The sequence below is a fragment of the Myiozetetes cayanensis genome, unplaced genomic scaffold (assembly GCF_022539395.1).
Source record: "Myiozetetes cayanensis isolate MyiCay16 unplaced genomic scaffold, myiCay2020 scf17, whole genome shotgun sequence".
NCBI classification, from domain to species: Eukaryota; Metazoa; Chordata; class Aves; order Passeriformes; family Tyrannidae; genus Myiozetetes; species Myiozetetes cayanensis.
The window spans coordinates 12451612-12471888 of NW_026087378.1; the positions used below are offsets into that span (position 1 = coordinate 12451612).

General features: G+C 40.0%; 1 protein-coding gene across 1 annotated transcript in view; it reads right to left on the bottom strand.

Annotated features, from left to right (window-relative positions):
* SPOCK1 (SPARC (osteonectin), cwcv and kazal like domains proteoglycan 1) overlaps positions 1–20277 on the bottom strand; it is a 251052-nt gene that overhangs the window by 43155 nt on the left and 187620 nt on the right. Inside the window, exon 6 of the mRNA XM_050312287.1 lies at positions 11955–12069. Within this exon, the coding sequence (XP_050168244.1) occupies positions 11955–12069 (115 nt within the window). The remainder of the gene's footprint in view (positions 1–11954; positions 12070–20277) is intronic.

The following is a 20277-nucleotide window of genomic DNA, read 5'->3' on the forward strand; positions in this document are numbered from 1 at the left end:
ATGCAATTTGTTTAGGACTCTCTGCAGCCAGGCCACGTGGCATCTTTCCAATGCAATTCCTTTATGCAAAACAAATAATTTTGCATAGATTTGTGTGTTACTACCATGAGAAGGCACTTATTAACAATAAATTACATCTCACCACTTCCATTTAATTTATTTTCCTGAATTAGCTGGTGAGTGTGCTGGCATTTGCTGGGCACTTATGACTGTGACATCAGTGCCACTCTCCAGCCTGGGATAAGTACTCAAAACAGTCATCTGTGCAACAAAGCAAGTTAAGTTTAGCTTTGCATCCGAGTATTCTGAAGGAGGCTGATAAGTCATTTGCAGAAGCCCAGGGCATTCTGTCCTATTAAAATAAATTTCCTGAAAGTACCCAATACTGTAACTGCTTTGCCCCAGAGCATCAATACAAATATTTCCAACAGAATGTGTGCACTCAGCTGCTTTGTAAGCACCACCCTAAATCTGAAACCAGTCCTTTACAGCCAGTCTAACAATCTACCCATAAAACCAGGCTGGCTGGATCTCTTCTGGCTACTTTCTTCTCCTCTTATTCACTGTGACCTCCAGCTAAGGATGTTTTTCACACTTCAGCCCCATGGAAAAGATTCTCATAATCTTGTTAAGGGCTGCCATACTTGACTTGCTGTACAGAACCCTGCATCTGTCTCCCCAGGGAAATAAACACTTTCAAGGAGTCTTTGGACTTCAAAAATGACTTAAACAAATACAATGGCCACACCAGTAATAAGTGAATCAGTTTTCTGCTTCTCACAAAAACGTCTACAGCGAGGAATTAGGGTTTTATGTGCCCTTATACAAACTCATCTACAGTTGGCTTTTTTTTTATTTTTTATTTTATTGCTCACATGTTCTCGAGGGAAACCAATTTCTCTTTCAAGCAGCAGTGACTTTAGTAAGTCAAAGCATCCAATTGCTAGAGGAGGGTTTACTTTACCTCTCATCACCGAAACCCTGCTGTGGAATACAATCTGTTTTCAGGAGAGCAAAGAGGTGAAGGACAAAAACAAATGGCAATTACTCAAAGGCTGTGAAGAGCTTGGAGACTGGTATTCCCTTGCATCTGAATTAGGGTAAGAAAATACGCTGGTCAAAATGTTGCCAAGGAAAATGCTCTGCCACTGAGCAAGCTGGGATTTGTCTTGCTGTCACTGAGAATACTAAGGTGTAATAGCAGAATATATATAATATTTGCATTTATGACTGCTTTTCAAGAAAGATTGCACCAATTACCAGAGAAGCACTGTCTTTAGAATTAGCAAAAGAGTTGGCCTTATAATACTTTTATACACACACTCTGCCACAAAGGACCTCAAACTCATGTATTTCTGCAAAATTTTCCAATTATAGAAACTGGAGCTCCAACAATAATTGAAATATTATTGGGAACTGTTTACAAACTTAAGGTGTAAGTATTTACAAACGTAATCACTCCCTGTGATACAATCTGATACAATTCATCTCCGAGCAAACAGAAACGTGTTTGAAACCTGGTGGCTTTTTGCCCTAAACTAAGAAAATAATCTCTCTGTACACTAATTTAAATGGAAGAGCTGCCCTGTGGCCTTCACTAATTCTTAGAGTGTGCCACTCAAGTCCAGGCTTGTTTAAAACAAAGGCTGCATTCGGGTAGTTCAGCTTCCCAAGGTCAGAAGGAGGAGTTTGTTTCCAAACCCTCGTTCTTAACGCTGCTGCCACACAACATGCAATAACACCACCCCACATCAGCTGGGCCCGAATTCCCTTTGAAATTCAAAGGCCTGCCAATGAATCTGCTTCCCAGCAGCTTAATATATTGTTTTCACTTGCATCTTCTTTATTGTAGCTCTTTTATACCTGTATTTCAACTGCACCTGGCATCTTTCCTTTATTGAGGGCTGCAGTTAATCAGCTGCTTCCATAAAGCCCCACACATAAATTCTGGCTTATGAATTCCTTGTCACAAGAATGGAGCCACCTGCCTCGTGTCCCATCACCTTTGTACAGCCTCGCAAAAACCGAGTGGAAATTACAGCAGCCCTCAAAACAGGAACCCCCTCAATCACCTGTGCTGTGCTAGGGCTGGGAAGGGAAAAATACAAGCTAGTCATGTTAAACAGACATGTCTTAATAAAAAAAAGATAGAAATAGAAAGCAAACCAGCCTGGCTATGAGTGGATAGATGTCTGCAAGGTTGCCTTTGCTGCAGAAGAACCTCGTCACTGTGAAGTGCTGCCATGAGCTCTGACTTTCCAAAATCCCTTACAAGTAGCAGATGTCTGTCCCCCCTCCTCGAATTCCTCATTCATTCTGCACCCTGAACTATGTGATTAAAAAGAAAAACAAAGCCAAAAGCTGTAAAATGATATGCAAAAATACTTTCTTTTTTAAGAATTGCCTTAAAGCTGTATTTGTACTGTCATTTAAATACCTACACCAGGCTTCTCTTCTCCCTTCAGCTTCTCCAAAGTAGCTGTTTTACATCTTTTCAATAATGCTGGAGTGGGAACTTTTAGGAGATAGAACTTTTTACTTGTTTTTTGTACCAAGCACAAAGAAGTCTGTGACAGGAATAGCTCAGCTCTAGACTAAAGCAGTGAAAAACTCTCTCTCCTATTTCATCTTGGAATTATCCCTGATGAAAATTGCTGATCCACAGACACAAAAGACTCCAGACAAGGTCTCACCAATGCCCTGTGAAGTATTACCAGTATTTCTGGAAATGCCTTTCCTGCCATCCCTGAGGATTATAAAAGCCTTTTTCACAGCTCACAGGGGCTCACAGTTATCCTGTGACCAGCCAGCACACCGAGGTCCTTCCTCCTTCAGACATTTCTAACCAAAGAGCACTTAGATTAAAGCAGATGTTCATATTATTAGACCCCAAGTGTACAATTATGCACTTTGTGCTAATGAGCTTCTTCCCGTTCCTATTGCCCCAGCTCTCAAGGACATCCAATTGAAAATACAAAAAGGAGCTTTTTTTAAAGAAACCTGAAATACTGTCCAGTGCTTTTGCAACCAACTCAACTTCTTGACATACCAAAATGTAAACCAAAGAGAGAACAATTCCTTCCACTTGCTTGTTTATTGAAAAATCTATTTTAATCATTCATTGCCTTCAGGGTAACAGCATTTTCAAATGCACTTACTGAGCACACTATATAGCAGTCACCATACGTCTTTCCTCCTCATACAATCAAAAAAAAAAAAATCAAACCACAACTTTTGCTAATAAAACTATAATAACCTATCTGCTAATAAAAACTACCCATGCTTTTAAAATTATTTTTTTTTTTTTTTTAGTTCAGAATTTCTTATTTGCTTATGGGATTTTACTAAAGTGAGGAAAGCAATTAATATACAAGCTTCATTTAACAATGTTAAAGGTACAATGGGATGATTGCTACCAAGGATTTTTTGTTTAAAGTGTCCAGAGTGCTAGTGTCAATATTTAAAATGAAAGGGACTCATGATATATAGTTCATAACACTGCCTAAATTTGTGCTTTTGGCAACTTCCCTCAAACTAAGTCCCTAATTTAAGATAAGGTCCTTCATCTACGAGATGCTTCCAGTGCCCCTCCAGAGCTCCTCAGGCTCAGAGGAAAGGACTGCAAATGAAGGAAGGCTTTGCCATGTCCTCCCTGCACATCAGGATTTCACTCTCCCTGGATGGCATCAGCTGCAAATAAACACTGAGTTTCCTGCATGGAAAACTCTGCAAACCTTCCCTGCCACTCCAGGATTCTTCACGCCCTTGAGCTCTGCCCGGGAAATGTTCTGTGCTGGTTCCTCAGCACTGAGCTCCACACAGAGGTGCTCCTGGTGCTTCCCTGGGTTTCATTCCAAACAAACACAGCTCGAGCAGGAGGTAATTAATCCCTTTGTGAACACCACAAAACAGAACCAGGCAGCTTCTATGTATTTTCTTAACCACACCTGAATGTTGCAATATAACATGAACAGAGGATGCAGCACACTTGAGAAATACTTGGGTATTCCTTTCTCACACCGAGTTATTACAGAGATAAACAACCATCTACCAGAATTGTTTGGAAAACCACGATAAAAACAGGGATAGGGAGTTTTGTTGTCACTTTACAGTCCCAAATGAAGCCTAATTGCGATGGTCTCAACCAAAATGCTCAGGGAACTAAATTCTTCAAAAGATCGTATCCTTTTTGCCTTTTTTTTTTTTTTAAACATCTCAGACTCTCCAAGAACATTTGCAACCTTTTTCAAGAGCCTAACTCTGAATTTCGGTCGTGAATGATCAACGAGGTGTTTATAGCATGCAACTCGCTGTCTGAAATGACAGGGACATGATTTTATTTTACCCAGTTTTCATTTTTCCTGTTGACAGGGGTTGCCTGATAAGTGAGTCCTTGCTGTTACAGACCATACTTACAATTTAGGCAATAAGAGAACCTGCTTGTTGTCTGTGCCTGATAACTCCTGGGCCCCAACTATCTTTGTAAACAAATTGAAAAATAGGACATGATGATAAAAAAAATCACCTTCAGACAAGCAGGAGGGAGCCAAGGCCATAAACTATTAAATCCAAAAATACAGTGATATCATTGCATAAAGTGTATTCTCATGAGGGAAATGGAACAATTATCCCATAAGCCCTTCTAAACAATTAGTGATGAAATTCTCTCTCACTTAATGGAACAGAATATTAGAAAATGGTAGTTAAGACTTATTTGGAAAATAATTCAGGTTTTAGTAATTTACAAATGCAGATCCTGATCCTCATTCTAGTCCATCTCTAAGACAGCTGCTTTACAGAAAGCAGATAATATAATTTTTTTTTAATTTACATGCAGTCCATTAAACTCAATTAAAAAAAAAAAAAAGCAATCTCTCAGAGGAAAATTAATGGAGAAATGTCCCTGTTGGGTCAATGAAAGCTGTAAAATATTCAAGCATATATATATGCATATATATATGGAAGGAGGTGGTTATATTGCAAGTAACATCTCCTTTCTTCTACACTTATAAGGAAATGGGAACTGAGAAAAAAATCAGAACTTATTTGACACAATGCTGCATCAGAAGTACAAACTCTCTGGAATGATCAATTAGTCTCTAGTCTGTACTCATTGACACTGCTACAGACTCAGAGCAACTTTACATTGCTGATGGAACTATTCCAGATCTACACTGGAGTAACTAAAGATGGAACTTAGTCCTCAAGATACCAGAGGAAAAAAAACCAACCAACCAACCAAGAAAAATATGTCTTTGAAACTTCAAAAGTCTTATTTTCTCTTGTATTTTACTGAAAAGGTTTGGGTCCCCCCTCCACTGGGATGTTTCAGCTTTAACACCACAGTGATATGCATGATAATTCATTTCACTGTCAGATGTCTGGAGATTTTACAAACTTCTTCTTGTATTAAATGTCAGGGAAATATTCCCCAAAATGCAGAAACCAATACCCATGAGAAAAAAACCCTATATGGAACCAATCTTATTTATTTGATTTTGTTTATGATGAGAGAGATTTTAGTGCTCTAATTATCATTATCAGCACACCAACACCTGCTGTTGCTCGCCGGTGTTTCTATTAACACGGCGTGCCACTTCAATAGTTTTCTGTTGGCAATCCAAAATCAAATTACTTCTTGTCTGAAAATTATTGTTACTTGCTGACACAAAGTGTTTACTGTGTCTGTCGTTTTCTAACCTTTTCTTTATGGTAAAAAAATAAAAAGAATTTAAAAAAAAATCAATAGTCATTTGAACATTTTGTTTAATAGTGTTTATGAAAGCAGGGATCATTGTGGTGTCTCAGTGATTGTTTTTGTGGGTTTATGGACCCTGGGGGGGATCCTGTATCCTCTGTGTGTCCAGGTGGCAAGTTGCCTGCAGGGTCAGTGATCCAGGTGATGCCCACACTGCCCCTGGGATCTGTGCCCTGTTCAGATTTGGGTTCTGTATTGAATTTAATGGAAGTCAGAAATCCACACTACTGGTTATATGGATAGAGACCCCTTCAAATAAATTTTTATATTATTTAGACAAATTAATACAAATCCCATATAATTAATAATTAATATATTTATATAAATGTATATAATATAGTTATCATTTATTTTATATGTATTGCCACTCCTGGGCAAGGGGTGAAACCTGTATCCACTACTCAGCCTGGGGTAAATCTCCAGCTACAAATGCTTATGCCAACATAAGGACTTGCCTCAGCCACAAAGAGCTGCCAGGGATGTAACACAACCTTAAAAAGTTCTCTTTAATAAGATTTCGAAAGGATTAAAAAAAAATACCCTACTGTTTTTAATATAATTACACCACGACACAGTTATTTTTATGCAGGTCCTGTCTCCCGCTGCTGTCTGGGATTAGTTTTTACTTAACAATGATGAAAAATTGCCTCATGTCCTGGTTCAACCTCAAAAATGATGCCAGGAATTCTGGCTGGATGTTATTCTATCGGCATGTCACCTTGTTAAAGAGCTGCATTTACCACAGGTGCAAATGCTGTGCTGGTCCCACAGTCAGCATCCTTTCAGCCAGCACCAAAGTGAACAGCACGCTGCTCCCAGGGCTGCCTTTCCCTCCTTTCTGTCAATTCTGCCTCTAAAACAGAAGTTGTCTGCTATATTTTGGAGCCTGCTGTAATTTGATCAAACCCAAGGAAAATCGTGCCAAAAAAGTGACAGCTAGTCAATGGATGGGATGGTCCCTAACTTGCTGTCTGTCTGGGGTCTGCTGCAATCAATGCTGCCCTGCCCACTTCCCAAACCTCAGAGCCAGATCAAAACACAAAACTTCTACAGGGGACTGTTCTGCCTCCTTTATAAGTTCATGTCAGAGCAGGCCTCGTATAACCCTGAGTGCTTCCTGTATATAAATACTGAAAATTAAACAAATATTTTAATTCATACTCTGGGAGAAAAGCATTGAGCCATCACAGGTCCAAACCCGAATTTGCTCTCAATCTTAACCAAGCTTTTGGGGCAGGAGATTCTCCTGTGCAACACAGCTGTGATGGAAAACACAGCAGCCTGAAAACATACATTTCATTTCTACTGTATAAACACTTTGCACATATAATTCAAAATCTCAGTATGTGCAGGTTGAATGGCGCTGAAAAATCCTGCAGTATTTGCTCAAATGGCAAACATCAAAAGCCACTTTTCCATCTCTTTATATTCTTTCTTTGCAAAGGTTTGAGCCCTTCAGCTGCACCATTATGGCTGCTCACACCTAAATCCTCCATCACACACTGGCGAAAAAGAAATTTAGGCTCGTGTATTCAATTATAAAGTTTACAATTCCCATTATATGTTGGCTAATTATGCAGTCTCAGCCAGCTGTATTTGGGAAGAGATAAAAACACCACATGAATTCTTTAACTAGCCTCTCCCTCGTAAGCTCCTGCTTTTGTCTGGTGCACGAAGGTGCATGTGAGGTCAAGCAGCAGAACAAAACACCCCCCCAGCCACCACTGCTTTGCTCTTTCTTCTGATCCTGGCAACAACTTGATTTTTCTGCTGCTTCAGTCCTGAAGCTGTTTGCTTTTGCCTCCAAGAGGATTGGGTTACAGGAACAGCCATCCATGGAGGGGGATCTGCTCTCTCCTGCTTTCTCCCTTTCTTTAAATAAATATTAACTGGGTGCAGTCACTTCACTACTCACAAACAGGGTCTTGTAGAAAGGCAAAAAGTTAATCTTTCACTTTTTCAGGAAAGGAATAAAGTCTGATCTGCTCGTGTGAAAGCCTGCAGGCAAAATAGTAGTATTAGAGAAACGACATAACTCAGGTTTACTTGGGTAAATTGGAACAATTTAAAAATTAACAAATTAACAAATTAAATTAACAAATTAAAAAACAAATTAAAAAAGCTGAATCAGAGTATTCACACAGAAAAGTTTGGAGCAAAAGTATCAGACCCTTCACAGCTAATAAACCTACAACTTACTGATGAAGTCCAGAGGTAAAAAACCCTCCTAGTTTTCATGAGCTATACTAAAGCTTTCAAACTTGTGGTAACTTTCATTTTAGAATGCTTTTGTCTTATCATTCCCACAGTTTGAGATTCAAGCAAGCAATTTCAAAACCTAAGTGGAAATTCAGTGTGAGGAAGAGTCTTTTTTTTTCAAAGCCAAAGCCACAAAAGGGAAAATTTCCTGGCAAATCAGAACCAATTTCAACTGAACCATGTTCATGACTCATCCTTCATCTTCCTAAACTTTAAAATGATGCACTCTGCAGTCATGAAAACCCGTGAACAGCAATTTGAAACAGAAATATTTGCTGAAAGTGGATTTCAGGACTTTAAATCCTTTTAGTTGTCAGTCATTCAGACACAAGAAGCGATACAACTCATTTGGGAAATAAGACCTTGATTTCTTCCAATGAACTTCATGCACTGAGTGCTCTTTTTATAAAGGAATGGAACATTAGACCTTCTCATCCATCACACCCAATAGAGCTGGTAGTTAAATGCTACAATTTATACCCTAAACAAGGTAGATTCTTGATCAAGCTTGCCAAGACCTATCCCTGTAACTTCAAAATGTGTCCCTTGGTTCCCTTTAGAAATTTAAACAACTCGGTATATTTGAATACATTTGCCTCTGCCTATTGACCTCACATTCCCCTTATCAAGATAATAGAATTTCCTTAGAAGCTGCCTTGGGCATTTCTGCAAGGTCAAAAGCACCCAGTGCACAGAGAGGGATAAACCTCCTTTGAATTGCTGCATCCATTCACGCTCCAGTGGCTCTGCAGCCCTGACGGCAACAAATGAAGTCTGTGCTGGGAGCAGAGCACTTAAAAAACACAAGAGGGAATGGTCAGAAGGAGCCCTGACATGCTGTTAAACATTTACCCTCCTGCCTGAGCACCTGCACCATTAACACATGACAGACAGGAGTCACAGAGCTGTGACCACATTGTTCCAACCACAAATTCCTGTTTGCCACGAGGACCCAGTCATTGCAGTGTTGGCTTTTCAACAGAGTGAACAGCACATTCAAGGGAGAAAAATCTCTCCCTTTGCCAGTAGGTTCTGAAGAACTGAAACTGGGTGTTTCTCATCTGAAGTCCTTTATTTATGGTGGGGATTTATAAGCTTTGTCTGGTCTCAAAAAAAGTTATGCTGGATGAGGACTCTAGTTAATATTCAGGTGGAAGACCACCTGAAGACCACCAGCAGACGAGATTCTGTGCCTTAAATGATTTCTGTCACATTCCCCACAGACTCAGTTTCTAGTCCTTTATTTTTGTTGAAACTACAGCCTTATTAATATTTCAGCATTAAATAATAGGTCACATACACTCTGGAAGGGCAGGTAACCTCAGGGCAGATTGCAGCTCAACCTTTGTCTCTGGGTATCAGAGCTGAAAATCTGCAGCTCTCATGGCAGCCTATTGTAGAGCTGGGTTACTGCTGCAAGTTATGAAGCATATCAAATGTTTGGATAAATCAAAGGAATATAAACAGCCTTAGAAAAAAAAAAAAAAAAAGGAAAGAGTAAAATATTAAAGCTTGTCTTCTTTTCCAAAATCTTCCATTAGTACCCTCACAGAGACCTGTTTCCTACCTCCGAGACTCCAGTTCAAAATTCCATTTAAGAAAATGAAGAACACGATCCTGCCGTCTCTTCAAAGATTTAACTTTATGGTAGGAAGCTTTTATTGTTGTTATTTGCCATTAAAGGTAATAATTCAGGTGTAGTTTTCTTTTGCTAGCATTTATGTTATTTTATTAATGTCTCCATAGTCGCGGTTGGCACTATCAAAGAAATTCCAATTTTTAACATGATTTTCATCCTCAAAGCAGGGATGTTTTCTAGGGAGCCCAGGGAGGAGGAAGGAATACGACTCAGACACTGCAGTCAATTGTTACCCCAGAGCACACACACTTGGCTTGCTTCTCTTTGATGCTGCTGCCAATTTTATTCACAAGCATATAAAAAAAAAAAAAAGGTCGTGACATTTAGAATTACAGTACTCTGGGAATTAAATGTTCCTTTAAATTTTTAATTTCAGGAAGTAATTTATCACAGAATAATATCTGAATATGATTGAAGGAATGTGCAAAGATTAATGCAAACTGTCTTCGAATTGGACGTTCACAACCACATGTGTTTAACCTTGTTGTATAATAGGCATAAAAAAGCTGATGTGTGAGCTCTTAGATTTCCATTTTGCTGGAAGCATTCACACTGTTATTCTCTTTAGTATTTTTCCACTGACATGTCTGTATAAGGCATGAGGTTTGGCTCTCTATCTTTTTTTACTTAACATTACACTTCACAAACCACGGCAACCAAATAAGGAGCAGAAACCAAGTCCAGGAGTGTGCACAGTTCTTTCTTGTGAATTTTCATATGAGAAATAAAACTACTGATTTTAGGCTAAGTCAGCCATATTAATGATACTATTGGACTAGATAAGGAAAATAAAATAATTTTGTGTGAAGACTGGAGATAACACCAAGGTAACAGGTAAAAAAACTCAGAATAATTCAGTTTGAGACTCCATTTACACTCAGTGGGTCAACTGAAGAGACAATGTCTGAAGAAAGGAGACTGAGGAAGTTAAGGGAAGTCTTTAACTAGAACATCATTGGCACATTCAAAGAACCAGAAGAAAAGCAAGTTATAAAGCCCCTTTGCTCTTGATTATTTGATTCTCAAGACCAAATCCTTTTGTGAACACTTGAGCACCTAATAATAATAATATCCTTGTCACCAGGTTAATAGCAGGAGCATCGTTGGCTCAAGTTTGGCCTCTTGAAAAAGCCTCCAGGAAAGTTGCTCTGCAGATCACCCAATTCATTAAATTAATGCTTTGTTGGCTGGAGTTAAAGTTTTGAGTCAAGCAAAACAAAAGCCTGGGTTTCAGAATACATATACCCTGTCAAATTGCATTTATCAAGATAAGGGTTATTAGAATCTTTCTTCTCTTGTGTGAATGAAATTGTAAGCTTAAAATGTCACCGAAGATTTATTAACCTGATACTCTTTCTGATAAGGGCAAAGGAATAGAAAGGGCAAAGAAAAAGAAATATTTCTTGTGGCGTGATAAAGGCTACAAGAAATAGAAAATATGAATAAGGCAATTTATCAGTGGGCACACTGTAACCAGAAGATTCAAGCCACCTAAAGTGATACTACAGTTCTATATTGATTTCAGCACATTGCCATCCACAATACCTCGTTGAAGTTTGAAAGCTGGGCAGAAAAATGTCTGCAGTTTTCAAAAAAACCCGAAATAAACCTGGATTTTCAAAATATAGGCTGTAGAAACACTTGTTCTGGAAAGCAGATGGAGGCCTAATGTGAAAACTTGTGCTGTGCTAGAGGATATGGTGTGTGGAGGGAGAACCATCAGCAGGAGCATCAGTGTTTTCAGCTGAAGTGACAGGGCCTGAGCCAAGAGGCAGAAATGTTGTTTAAACTTCTCCCCCTGTTTCTGTGCCTGCTGCACAGGCACGTCTATCTCTGATATACATTTGCCTTCTAATCATAACATTAATAAAATAAAGGTTAAAATGGTAATTCAGGTCCCTTGTAATACATATCTGTGACCTCAAATGACTTCTTGGTTAACACACAGGCTACTGATTTTCTTTTAACTCACAAAACAGTGAACCATCAAGTTGTATTCTTTTCTTTTCTATCTTATGATCCTTCAATATTTTCATTCAAAAGTATTTTCACTCAAAAAGGAGACTCATTAGCCAGAACTCAAGTTTTCCTATGAGACTCTATCAAGTGGGTGTTAGTTTTGCAGCAGTTAATGTGTTTGAAAGCACTGTTTGGAAAATGATTAGTTGTACCTTACCTTGTTCTCAGGAAGTGTTACACATGTAAAAACACTAGTTAAAAAAAGTCTTTCTTACATTTTTCTAAGAACACAGCTGGAATCAGTTAATCTGCCTTAATTTCATTAACAGCTCAACTTACCAGTCTTCTCCACCTTGTGTTTCGAGCTTTCAGGTCCTGGAAGGCAGGGGCAGGACCCTTCACATCGAGCTGTGATGGTTTTGCCAGAAGTACAGGCATGAAACTCCAACTTGCACTAGAATCATACAAAAAAAAAAAAAAAAGGAAAAGAAATAATTTTTTAATTATGACAAGATATAAAACCAGCAGCTGTGGATTAAATGAGAAGTTGTATTATCAGTAATGGCACAAAGCTTCAGTCTGTGATTTATTCCTTTGGTCTTTTGAGGAGCTGGGAGCTCTCAACTTCCACTGCAAGCAATGGACTTGGTCTGAATAACATCCACAAAGAGATACCAGCCCTGAAAATAAAGAGAACTGAAGGAAACCAGCTCATCAGCTGATGAGACTGGTCCTTCAATGTCTCAGCTTCTCTGAACAAAGAGAAAATTTTAAATTACTCCTACCAATGGTTACAGATTACCTTAAGAGTTACCAGTAACCCTTCCTAAAAACAGCCATCCATCATTCAACCAACCCCAGAAATATAACAAAACTATAAAACTAAAGAGTGAAGATTAAACCACGACTAGTACAGCACAGTTCTTTTTATCTGTGTATTGTTACTTAGAATCATACACTACTTTTGCTCCTGAATTCAGTTCCATTTTTTTTTTCACCTTCTTCAAGCACTGATTTTACCAGATCAGAATCTGAGGGCTTTTAATGCAGAGGGGATGTGGCTCCCAGGCTGGTGTTCCTTCCCACAGGGATTGCCTCCCATCAGGGAAAATGGGAATGCTGGGCTGTAGAATCCCTTTGATCAGTCTGAGCTGTGTTACAGATTAACTCCACGATTCATCTAAAAGCAGACCAATGCATTCACACAGTGTGTGACAGAACATGATGCGTTTTGACTCGTGCAGCTCTCCTGGAGGCTGAAGGACACACAGGCTGAGACCATGGCATGATTGTGGAGGATGCAGTGGGCAACTGGAGCTCCCTGAGCAGCAGCCACTGCTGACAACCACGGCACCATCGTCTGTTATTTCAGCACAGTGGAAGCTCAGAGAGCAGAGCAGGGTGTTGTTACACGATAAACACCTCCCGCTTCGAAAGCAGCGCAAACGTCTTGGCTTTGCCTCTGCTTGTTTTTTGTTAGAAGGGCTCATCTTTGCCCAAGCTTTAATCTAGCAGCAGGAGGCCATCATCCTGTGCCTGCATCCTGCCCTGTTGACATCATCTACCAGCTTCAATGCTCTGTGGTGATGGTGGTCCCTCTCTGATGTTTTGCCCTTCTGATTTGGGAGATGCATGGCCACACACGAACGCGTGCAAGCTTAACTCGCATTTTACACTAAGACTGAAGGGAATAGATGTACCTGTTTGTCATCTGTTTGCTCCACAAATACACTTTGCACGGAGTACAAAGGCAAGAGAAAGCACATCAGAAGGAAAGGAGAAGAGGAGAAAGGAGAACACGCCCTGAGTGCAGTCCTGAAGCCAACAACTTTGCAGCACGTTCTGATCGTCAATGTCTTATTGAGAGCACGGGCATAAATCTTCTTCCTGCAGCTGGAGTTGATCATTTAATCCCTTACAGCACATCAATTACTTACGTATTTTATTATGCATAATAAATGTAAATTATGTATCTAAGCGTTAGAAATTATACTTCAAATACCACCTTTAAGATGGCACAGCCTATTTGAAGCCCCTTATTATGTGTGGTTAAGAAAGAAAGAGTTTTATACTTAGAAACAGCAAGGCAAGTTTTTCCTCAGCTCTCCACATGATTGATAAAAATGACAACCAGAAAGGTAAAATCTAAACCAAAAAGAGAAACTGCTTAAAAGGGCTCTATTATCTGAGGGCAAGGAGGAGAGCTAAATTTGAAGACTGCCAGGGTACAGTCATATGTGAGTGAGTTTACAGAGGTGATTAACCACATTACATTCCCACCACACTTGTTTGAGATGTTTGATGTTGGGGGTTGAAGATTAATTTTAAATATGAAGATAATTTTAAATATTAAGTTAGGATAATACTGATTATTTTTTCAACACCTAATGGCTGTATGTAAGTGTTTATTCCTTCCCTCATGAAAAACATGGAGATACTTTCCATGGGATGGCTTGCTTACTCAGTGTAATAACCTCACATGAGTAGCACAACTTTGGATTTAATGACATTACCTAAGTGATGTTCAGAGGCAGAGAGGCCACAGAGATGCCTTGTGGAGCAATAATGACATTTTTGGAGTATTCTGCTGCTGGATCTACGCTCTGTAAGCAGCCTGATGGCTTTCTCCAGACCAGGGACAATTAAGTGATACACAGTACATGGACAAACAGTAAATGAAGGAAAGATCCAAACTATCAGTCTTTCACACCAAAGGGACATTCTGTACTTCACAGGCATGAGCCACAAAACCTCTTGCAGTGACTGCACACTGGACTCACCAGGATCTGCCCACACTTTGGGGCTGATCCCTCTGATTTCAGGGATTGCTGGTAGGATTGGCTGTGCCTTCACTCTCTGCTGAGCTGCTCTAGGAGAGCTCCCTGGGTCTTGCAAGCTTTGTATTTCTCTGCTGCCTCCCCAGTGTGTGAACTGCATTTGTTTACTCTGAACCCCAAGGCCCACATAAACATCTCTAAACTATTTTACTGCAAATGGAAAAGCAGCTCTGTTATTTGTTGCTAAATGTATATGGAGATCAATAAAATATATGAGGGGAGAAATGGTTGAACATATCCATGGAAAATTCATAAATTAATTTATTCAACTAAGATGGGGGAAATTACTGCAGAGTGTGTTTTGGTTAAAGTGTTCCCCTGAGAATCCACTACTCGTATAATGATTCCCTCTTTATTGTCAGTGAATCTACAGCAATGTGTTTTGCATAAGCATTCACATTTGAGGGAGAAAGGAAATAGCTACATAAAATTTATTCCCAGCTATTTTATTCTTGTCTGTTAGTCTCCAGCCTGCAGTCCCTGCTAGAGGAGAATCTAGATATTTTTTTAACGATGTAATAAAACAGTGAATCTCTGCCTTTATAGTGGCTTTCAACATTTGGCAGCCAGGTTTAGATCTAACCTGCAAGTAATATTGTTGAATAAGTTACTGTGATCTTTTATGTAAGGGTGTCTATTTGGCTGGTGAATGCTTTTGTGGACAGGTTAGTTCAGCCCAGTACATTAATGCCTTGAAGAGCTTTGCATCCTGACACAAGGAACTCATGTATTTGCCTAAAATGCAGCCAAGTACAGCAGCATGTCCTGGTCCTGACAGCACCTTTCACTGGCAATAGGATGCCCTGGGTTGGAAGTGACTCACGGGGGATCATTAAAGAGCAGCTCCCGATTGATTCATGATTCAAAAAATCTATAATTGAAAATATCTTGCAGTCACACCAATGGAGGTGAAAGCGTTAGGTTGCAAAACTCTGTCATTAACTGAATGTGAATTAAACAGGAGAGGATGTGGGAATTAGCAGACAATACACACGGCACAGATAAACACGAAGTCTCTTTTGAGAAAGAATGAAATTTTAAATAAGAGGTTAAATTTTATAGTACACTAATTAAAATATGTGCTAAAGCCCCGAACTATTACATCACATTAACAGCAGTGGCTCTGAACCCTCTGTTGTTGAACAGTGCTCTTGCCTGGAGGACACTGCATTTTTAGCACCCTACAAGCTTTTGACGTTTTCACCAAGAAAGATTTCAGGGCAGTGTTTGTTTTATGGTGCATCTTTTATTCACTCACAATAAGTCTCTCTTCGAAACTACACATACAAATAACAAAAGCTCATTATTTTCCACCTTATCTTTTACCCAGTACCTGCCACAGGCAGAAGCTAAAACTTCCTGAAATTACAGCATGTATATATTTTTAGTCCAGAGTTTCTTGATATCAGTAGCTTTTTTGTACCTATCTGTCCTAGCAGATAATTAGAATCCATTGGAATTCAGACACCCCTTTGAGAGGGGTTGTTTGTTTACAAGCTTTACAGCAGTGCTTGCCACTGCTTCCATTGCAGGGACTCTTATCACCATTTTCTTTATAAGCTGCTTTTTCCAGTTTTCATCAGATGGGAAAAAAAAAACAACCAAACAACAACCACCATATTTGGAACACACTCAGAGCAAGTGTGGTTTTTAAAAAATTGTCACAATAAAAGGAAAAGTTCAGTATCTTTTCTCCAAATCCCCAAGGAAATGTCATATGGTGCACTCCCATTGCACCCTGCTGGACACATCCATAAAGCTCCAATGGGGATTTTCCAAACTTTTCAGGCTCTTAAAACCCCAAATGCTGAAAACAGGACTGGGAGGCAGCAAAGCCAACCACGTGAATTCTTGTTTGTAAAGAGCCACCCACTAAGGTGAAGTCCTGATGGGAGATTTTGGGCTGTGTGAGAGGGTTTTGTGGTCCCTCAGCACTTCTCCTCCCTGCCACGGGTTCTGCTGCCTGAAAATATGGACCAAGCTCTGTCCCCAGGACTGAACACCTGGATAGTGGCTTTTTTATTCACGTTAGTGGCTATTTTATGGCCAGAGTGGCTTTTCTTGCTAACTGGTACAGCCACCTCATTTCTCTGGGCACCCTTCTGCTCACGGGGTGAAGCTCCCCACAGCTCATGGGCTGCTCCAGGATGGGACTGGCTCATGTTACTGCAATAGAAATAAAAGCGAGACTGAGAAAAAAAAATTTAAAAAATTATCATTTGTTTTCCATTAGAAGAGCTACAAGGAGAGCATACAGCACTTAATCTTTGCAATAAAAGCTGTACACAGATATCTTAAAATCCTGGAGCTCTAATTAGGAGCTTTGTTCTCCTTCTGAGAATACAGAGTTGCTGCTGATATTTATAGGAGTTATAGCATGCATACCAGTGGTAGAATCAACTCTAATTAACACAACCAATCTATTGTGTAAATACATATTGAGGCCTTTTTAAAATATGTGCTAGCTCTGGCTTTGAAGCAGATGTTGTAGTTGATGGGCTCAGAAATTCCCCTTTCTGCAAGGAATGACATGAAGGACCTTGTCATACCTCAGGTAAACAACAAATATTTGAGAAGGTCTCACTGCACACTGAGCTGACAGGCTGGTGCTTCAAAATCTGCTACAACAACAACAACAACAACAAAAAAAGAACAGCTTCCAGGTGGAGGGTCAGGAAGAGAGAGAGAGCCAGCTTGCAAAGCACTGACATTAAACAGGCTGAGCAGATTTATGCAGCCAAATGCAGTAACACCAAAATGTCTCACACAGCAAAGCTCCAAGGACCAGGAATTGCTCCACACTCCACAGTTCTGCCCTCTGCAATCCTGCAGCTCTAATCAGGGGGAGCTGGAAGACTTTACCCTCGGGGTAAAGGTACCAGGGAACAGAAGGGAAGTGTCGAGACCCAGGGAATCTTTCATTATCAGTCAGCACTATCAGTAATGTTGCCACCTGCAGGTGCTCCAAGCACATGGCTCACGTGCTTAAAATCAGGATTGCCAATTTTAAGATTTTAAAATTTAACACCACTTGTTTGTTTTGGTTTTGTATGTTTGGTTTTTTTCTAATTTAATTTTAAAAGTTTCAGATGCATTTTTTTGTTAGATCCCAGCCATTTCTAATCAGTAATTTACATGTTTTTGACTATTACAGCATAAGTTTAAACAATCAACTACCATCCCCAGAGCGACTGGAAAACCAGAAGGTTCATCTTCCTAGAAGAAATAATTAATTCCTGGGCTTCAGAAAAGAACAAGCTGAATAGCAAGAGGCAGCAATCATGCAATTCAGGATGGCATTAATTGCATATTTTGTGGCTCTGCATTATATTTAGAACTGTGCACATCTCCCTAAAATTAGGCTTCAACTTCTCAGCAGGAGGACAGAAGGGGCTCCTTCTTTTCATCAGGTAAAGACAAAGAGTTGTTTCAGAAAACAGAGAGCCTGATTACTCAGTAGAGGGTCAGCTCTGCTCCAAAGCACAGTCCAGGAGTTTCTAAACAAATACTTCATAAGATAAATATTTAAGACTTCATAAATAAATAAATAAGACCGTTTCCCAAATTAACTGCCAGTTGCAGAGTTAGTAGTGTGACTGCTTGTAGGCATGGTGAGCCATCTCAGGCTTTGACTGGCAGGGCTGCAAACCAAGCAAATTATCTTGTACTTGTGCTGCTCCAAACTGCCCTCACAGACAGAGCAGAATCAGCTCATTTGGGCTGATCTGGACAGACCACTGAAGGACAAAACTCTGCTTTAATACAGACCAAGCTGCCCCGAGAAACAAGTGGAAATCAGCTCAATGTGAAGTGGAATTCTAAAAAAAATGCATTTAATTGCATGAGCTGGATGATACGGCATATAATGACACTACACTGGGTGTGGAGGTGGAGGACATTCAAGGGACCATTTACTAATGCAAGGTGACAATGAAAACAAGTTCTATGAACATTCTATGAGCAAACAAGAAAAGAGTTTCAGGTACCAAAATCTAGTGTGTTATATAGAAACTGAACTTGTGTTTACAAGTAATTTCGATGCCAGTTCTGGAAACACCCTGGCCCAGGAGTGTGTGGGGACTGAGCTCAGTTGGTTTATCATCTTCTAAGAAATTCAGGCCCTTACTGAACTTGACAGGTCTGGAACATGACACAGAAGAGTCAACTCGTAAGTTGGAACATTTGTGCAATGCTGATTTCAACTTCACCCGTCCCCAAGGGGCAGCTCTGGTTCACAGGGAGCCAGAGAGGCAGCTCAGCACTCAGGGACTCACTGCTGAATGTTGGCACTGACCTGGGGCATCTCTGCTTCATGGTGTGGCACAAACATGCACTACTAATCACTGCTAGGAACTGGCTTTGGAGATGCTAATGTTGTAGCCAGGAATATTTGCAGGATCACAATCCAAATGCAAAGGTAGGCAAGCAATGCTGGCTTATTAAATATATATATATATAGTGCCTTATAACCCATATTCTGCATTCACACACAAAAGCTTTTCCTATTGCTAAATGTTTACTCCTTTGCCTTCCAGCAGGATTTGCATAAAAGCTCACTCATGATGACCATTTTCTACCTGCACATGGGAGATTTTGCTTTCCAGTACACTAGTCTGCCATATCTCAAGACGTGGACTTTAAAAATCACTTGCCCACTGCATTTGTTTCCTTTCACTTTTAGATTCATACTGTGTTGCCTTTGCCTCTATGAAATCATTCCCTATTCTAAGTCTTCATAATTATGAGCTGAGAGTTCATTGCTAATAGCACTGTCCAAAGTGGAACAAAGCTACTTTATTTTTTTTTTCCTTTTTAATAGACCAAAGCCATCTTAGTTTGGAAGTAAAGAAAAATCCCAGAAAAACAACTGGAGACTTGGAACGATCGATGCTGCTTGAAATGTATTTACCACGTAATTGAGATGCATTCTCATTCTGCAGCCATTTACTACTGATCACATAGAGAATGATGATTTGTCACTTTTATTTGCTTCAAATTACTAAAGGCAATTTAATTTCTCTCATGGAGACAACGCATCAGATAACACGAACATAATCAAGGGGTAACGACCTGTGGCTCTGTGCACACACAGATACTCCTTTACCAGCTAAACAACCTACATATGGCAGAGGAAAGACAACCCAAGGCATTCAGATCCCCAAGCACAGGGCGCCCACCCAGTCAATAACATTTTCAAACAGAGCATGTGACTATCCCAGTCTGGATTTCTGATGAGGCAATGCTCCATCTACACAGTCATTCCCATATTCATCTACCCATACCTGGACAAAAAGCACCAGCTGGTGATCACTGTAAAGGGTGGGCACGTTCCCTGCAGGTTTTTATGCAATTGGTATGATGGCAATATCCTGGCAGCCCAAAAATCCCTCAACCAGCTCTCCCCATTGGTCAGTAACTGCAAAGTGCTTAATACTGCATTTGCAGTTACTTTCAGGTGCCTGATGCCTCTGACAGTTTATTAGGGAGGGGCTGAGAGCAGCTCAACCCTCTCTCTTAGGTTTGTATGTTTACAAATCAAAGAAAAGTTGTACTACACCTCTTTTACCCCTTGAAACACTGGTGAACTGGTCTGTTGAATTTGTTCTGTGCTGCCTATTCCTCCTCTAGCAACTCTGGCACAAAAAACAAGCAACACAAAAACTACAGTGCCACATTGCCCAGACAAGCTGTGGCTGCCCCATCCCTGTTCAAGACCAGGTTGGATGGGGCTCTGAGCAACCTGGTCCAGTGAAAGGTGTCCCTGTCCACGGAGGAGGGGTTGGAATGACATATTCTTTAAATTCCCTCCCAACCCAAACCATTTC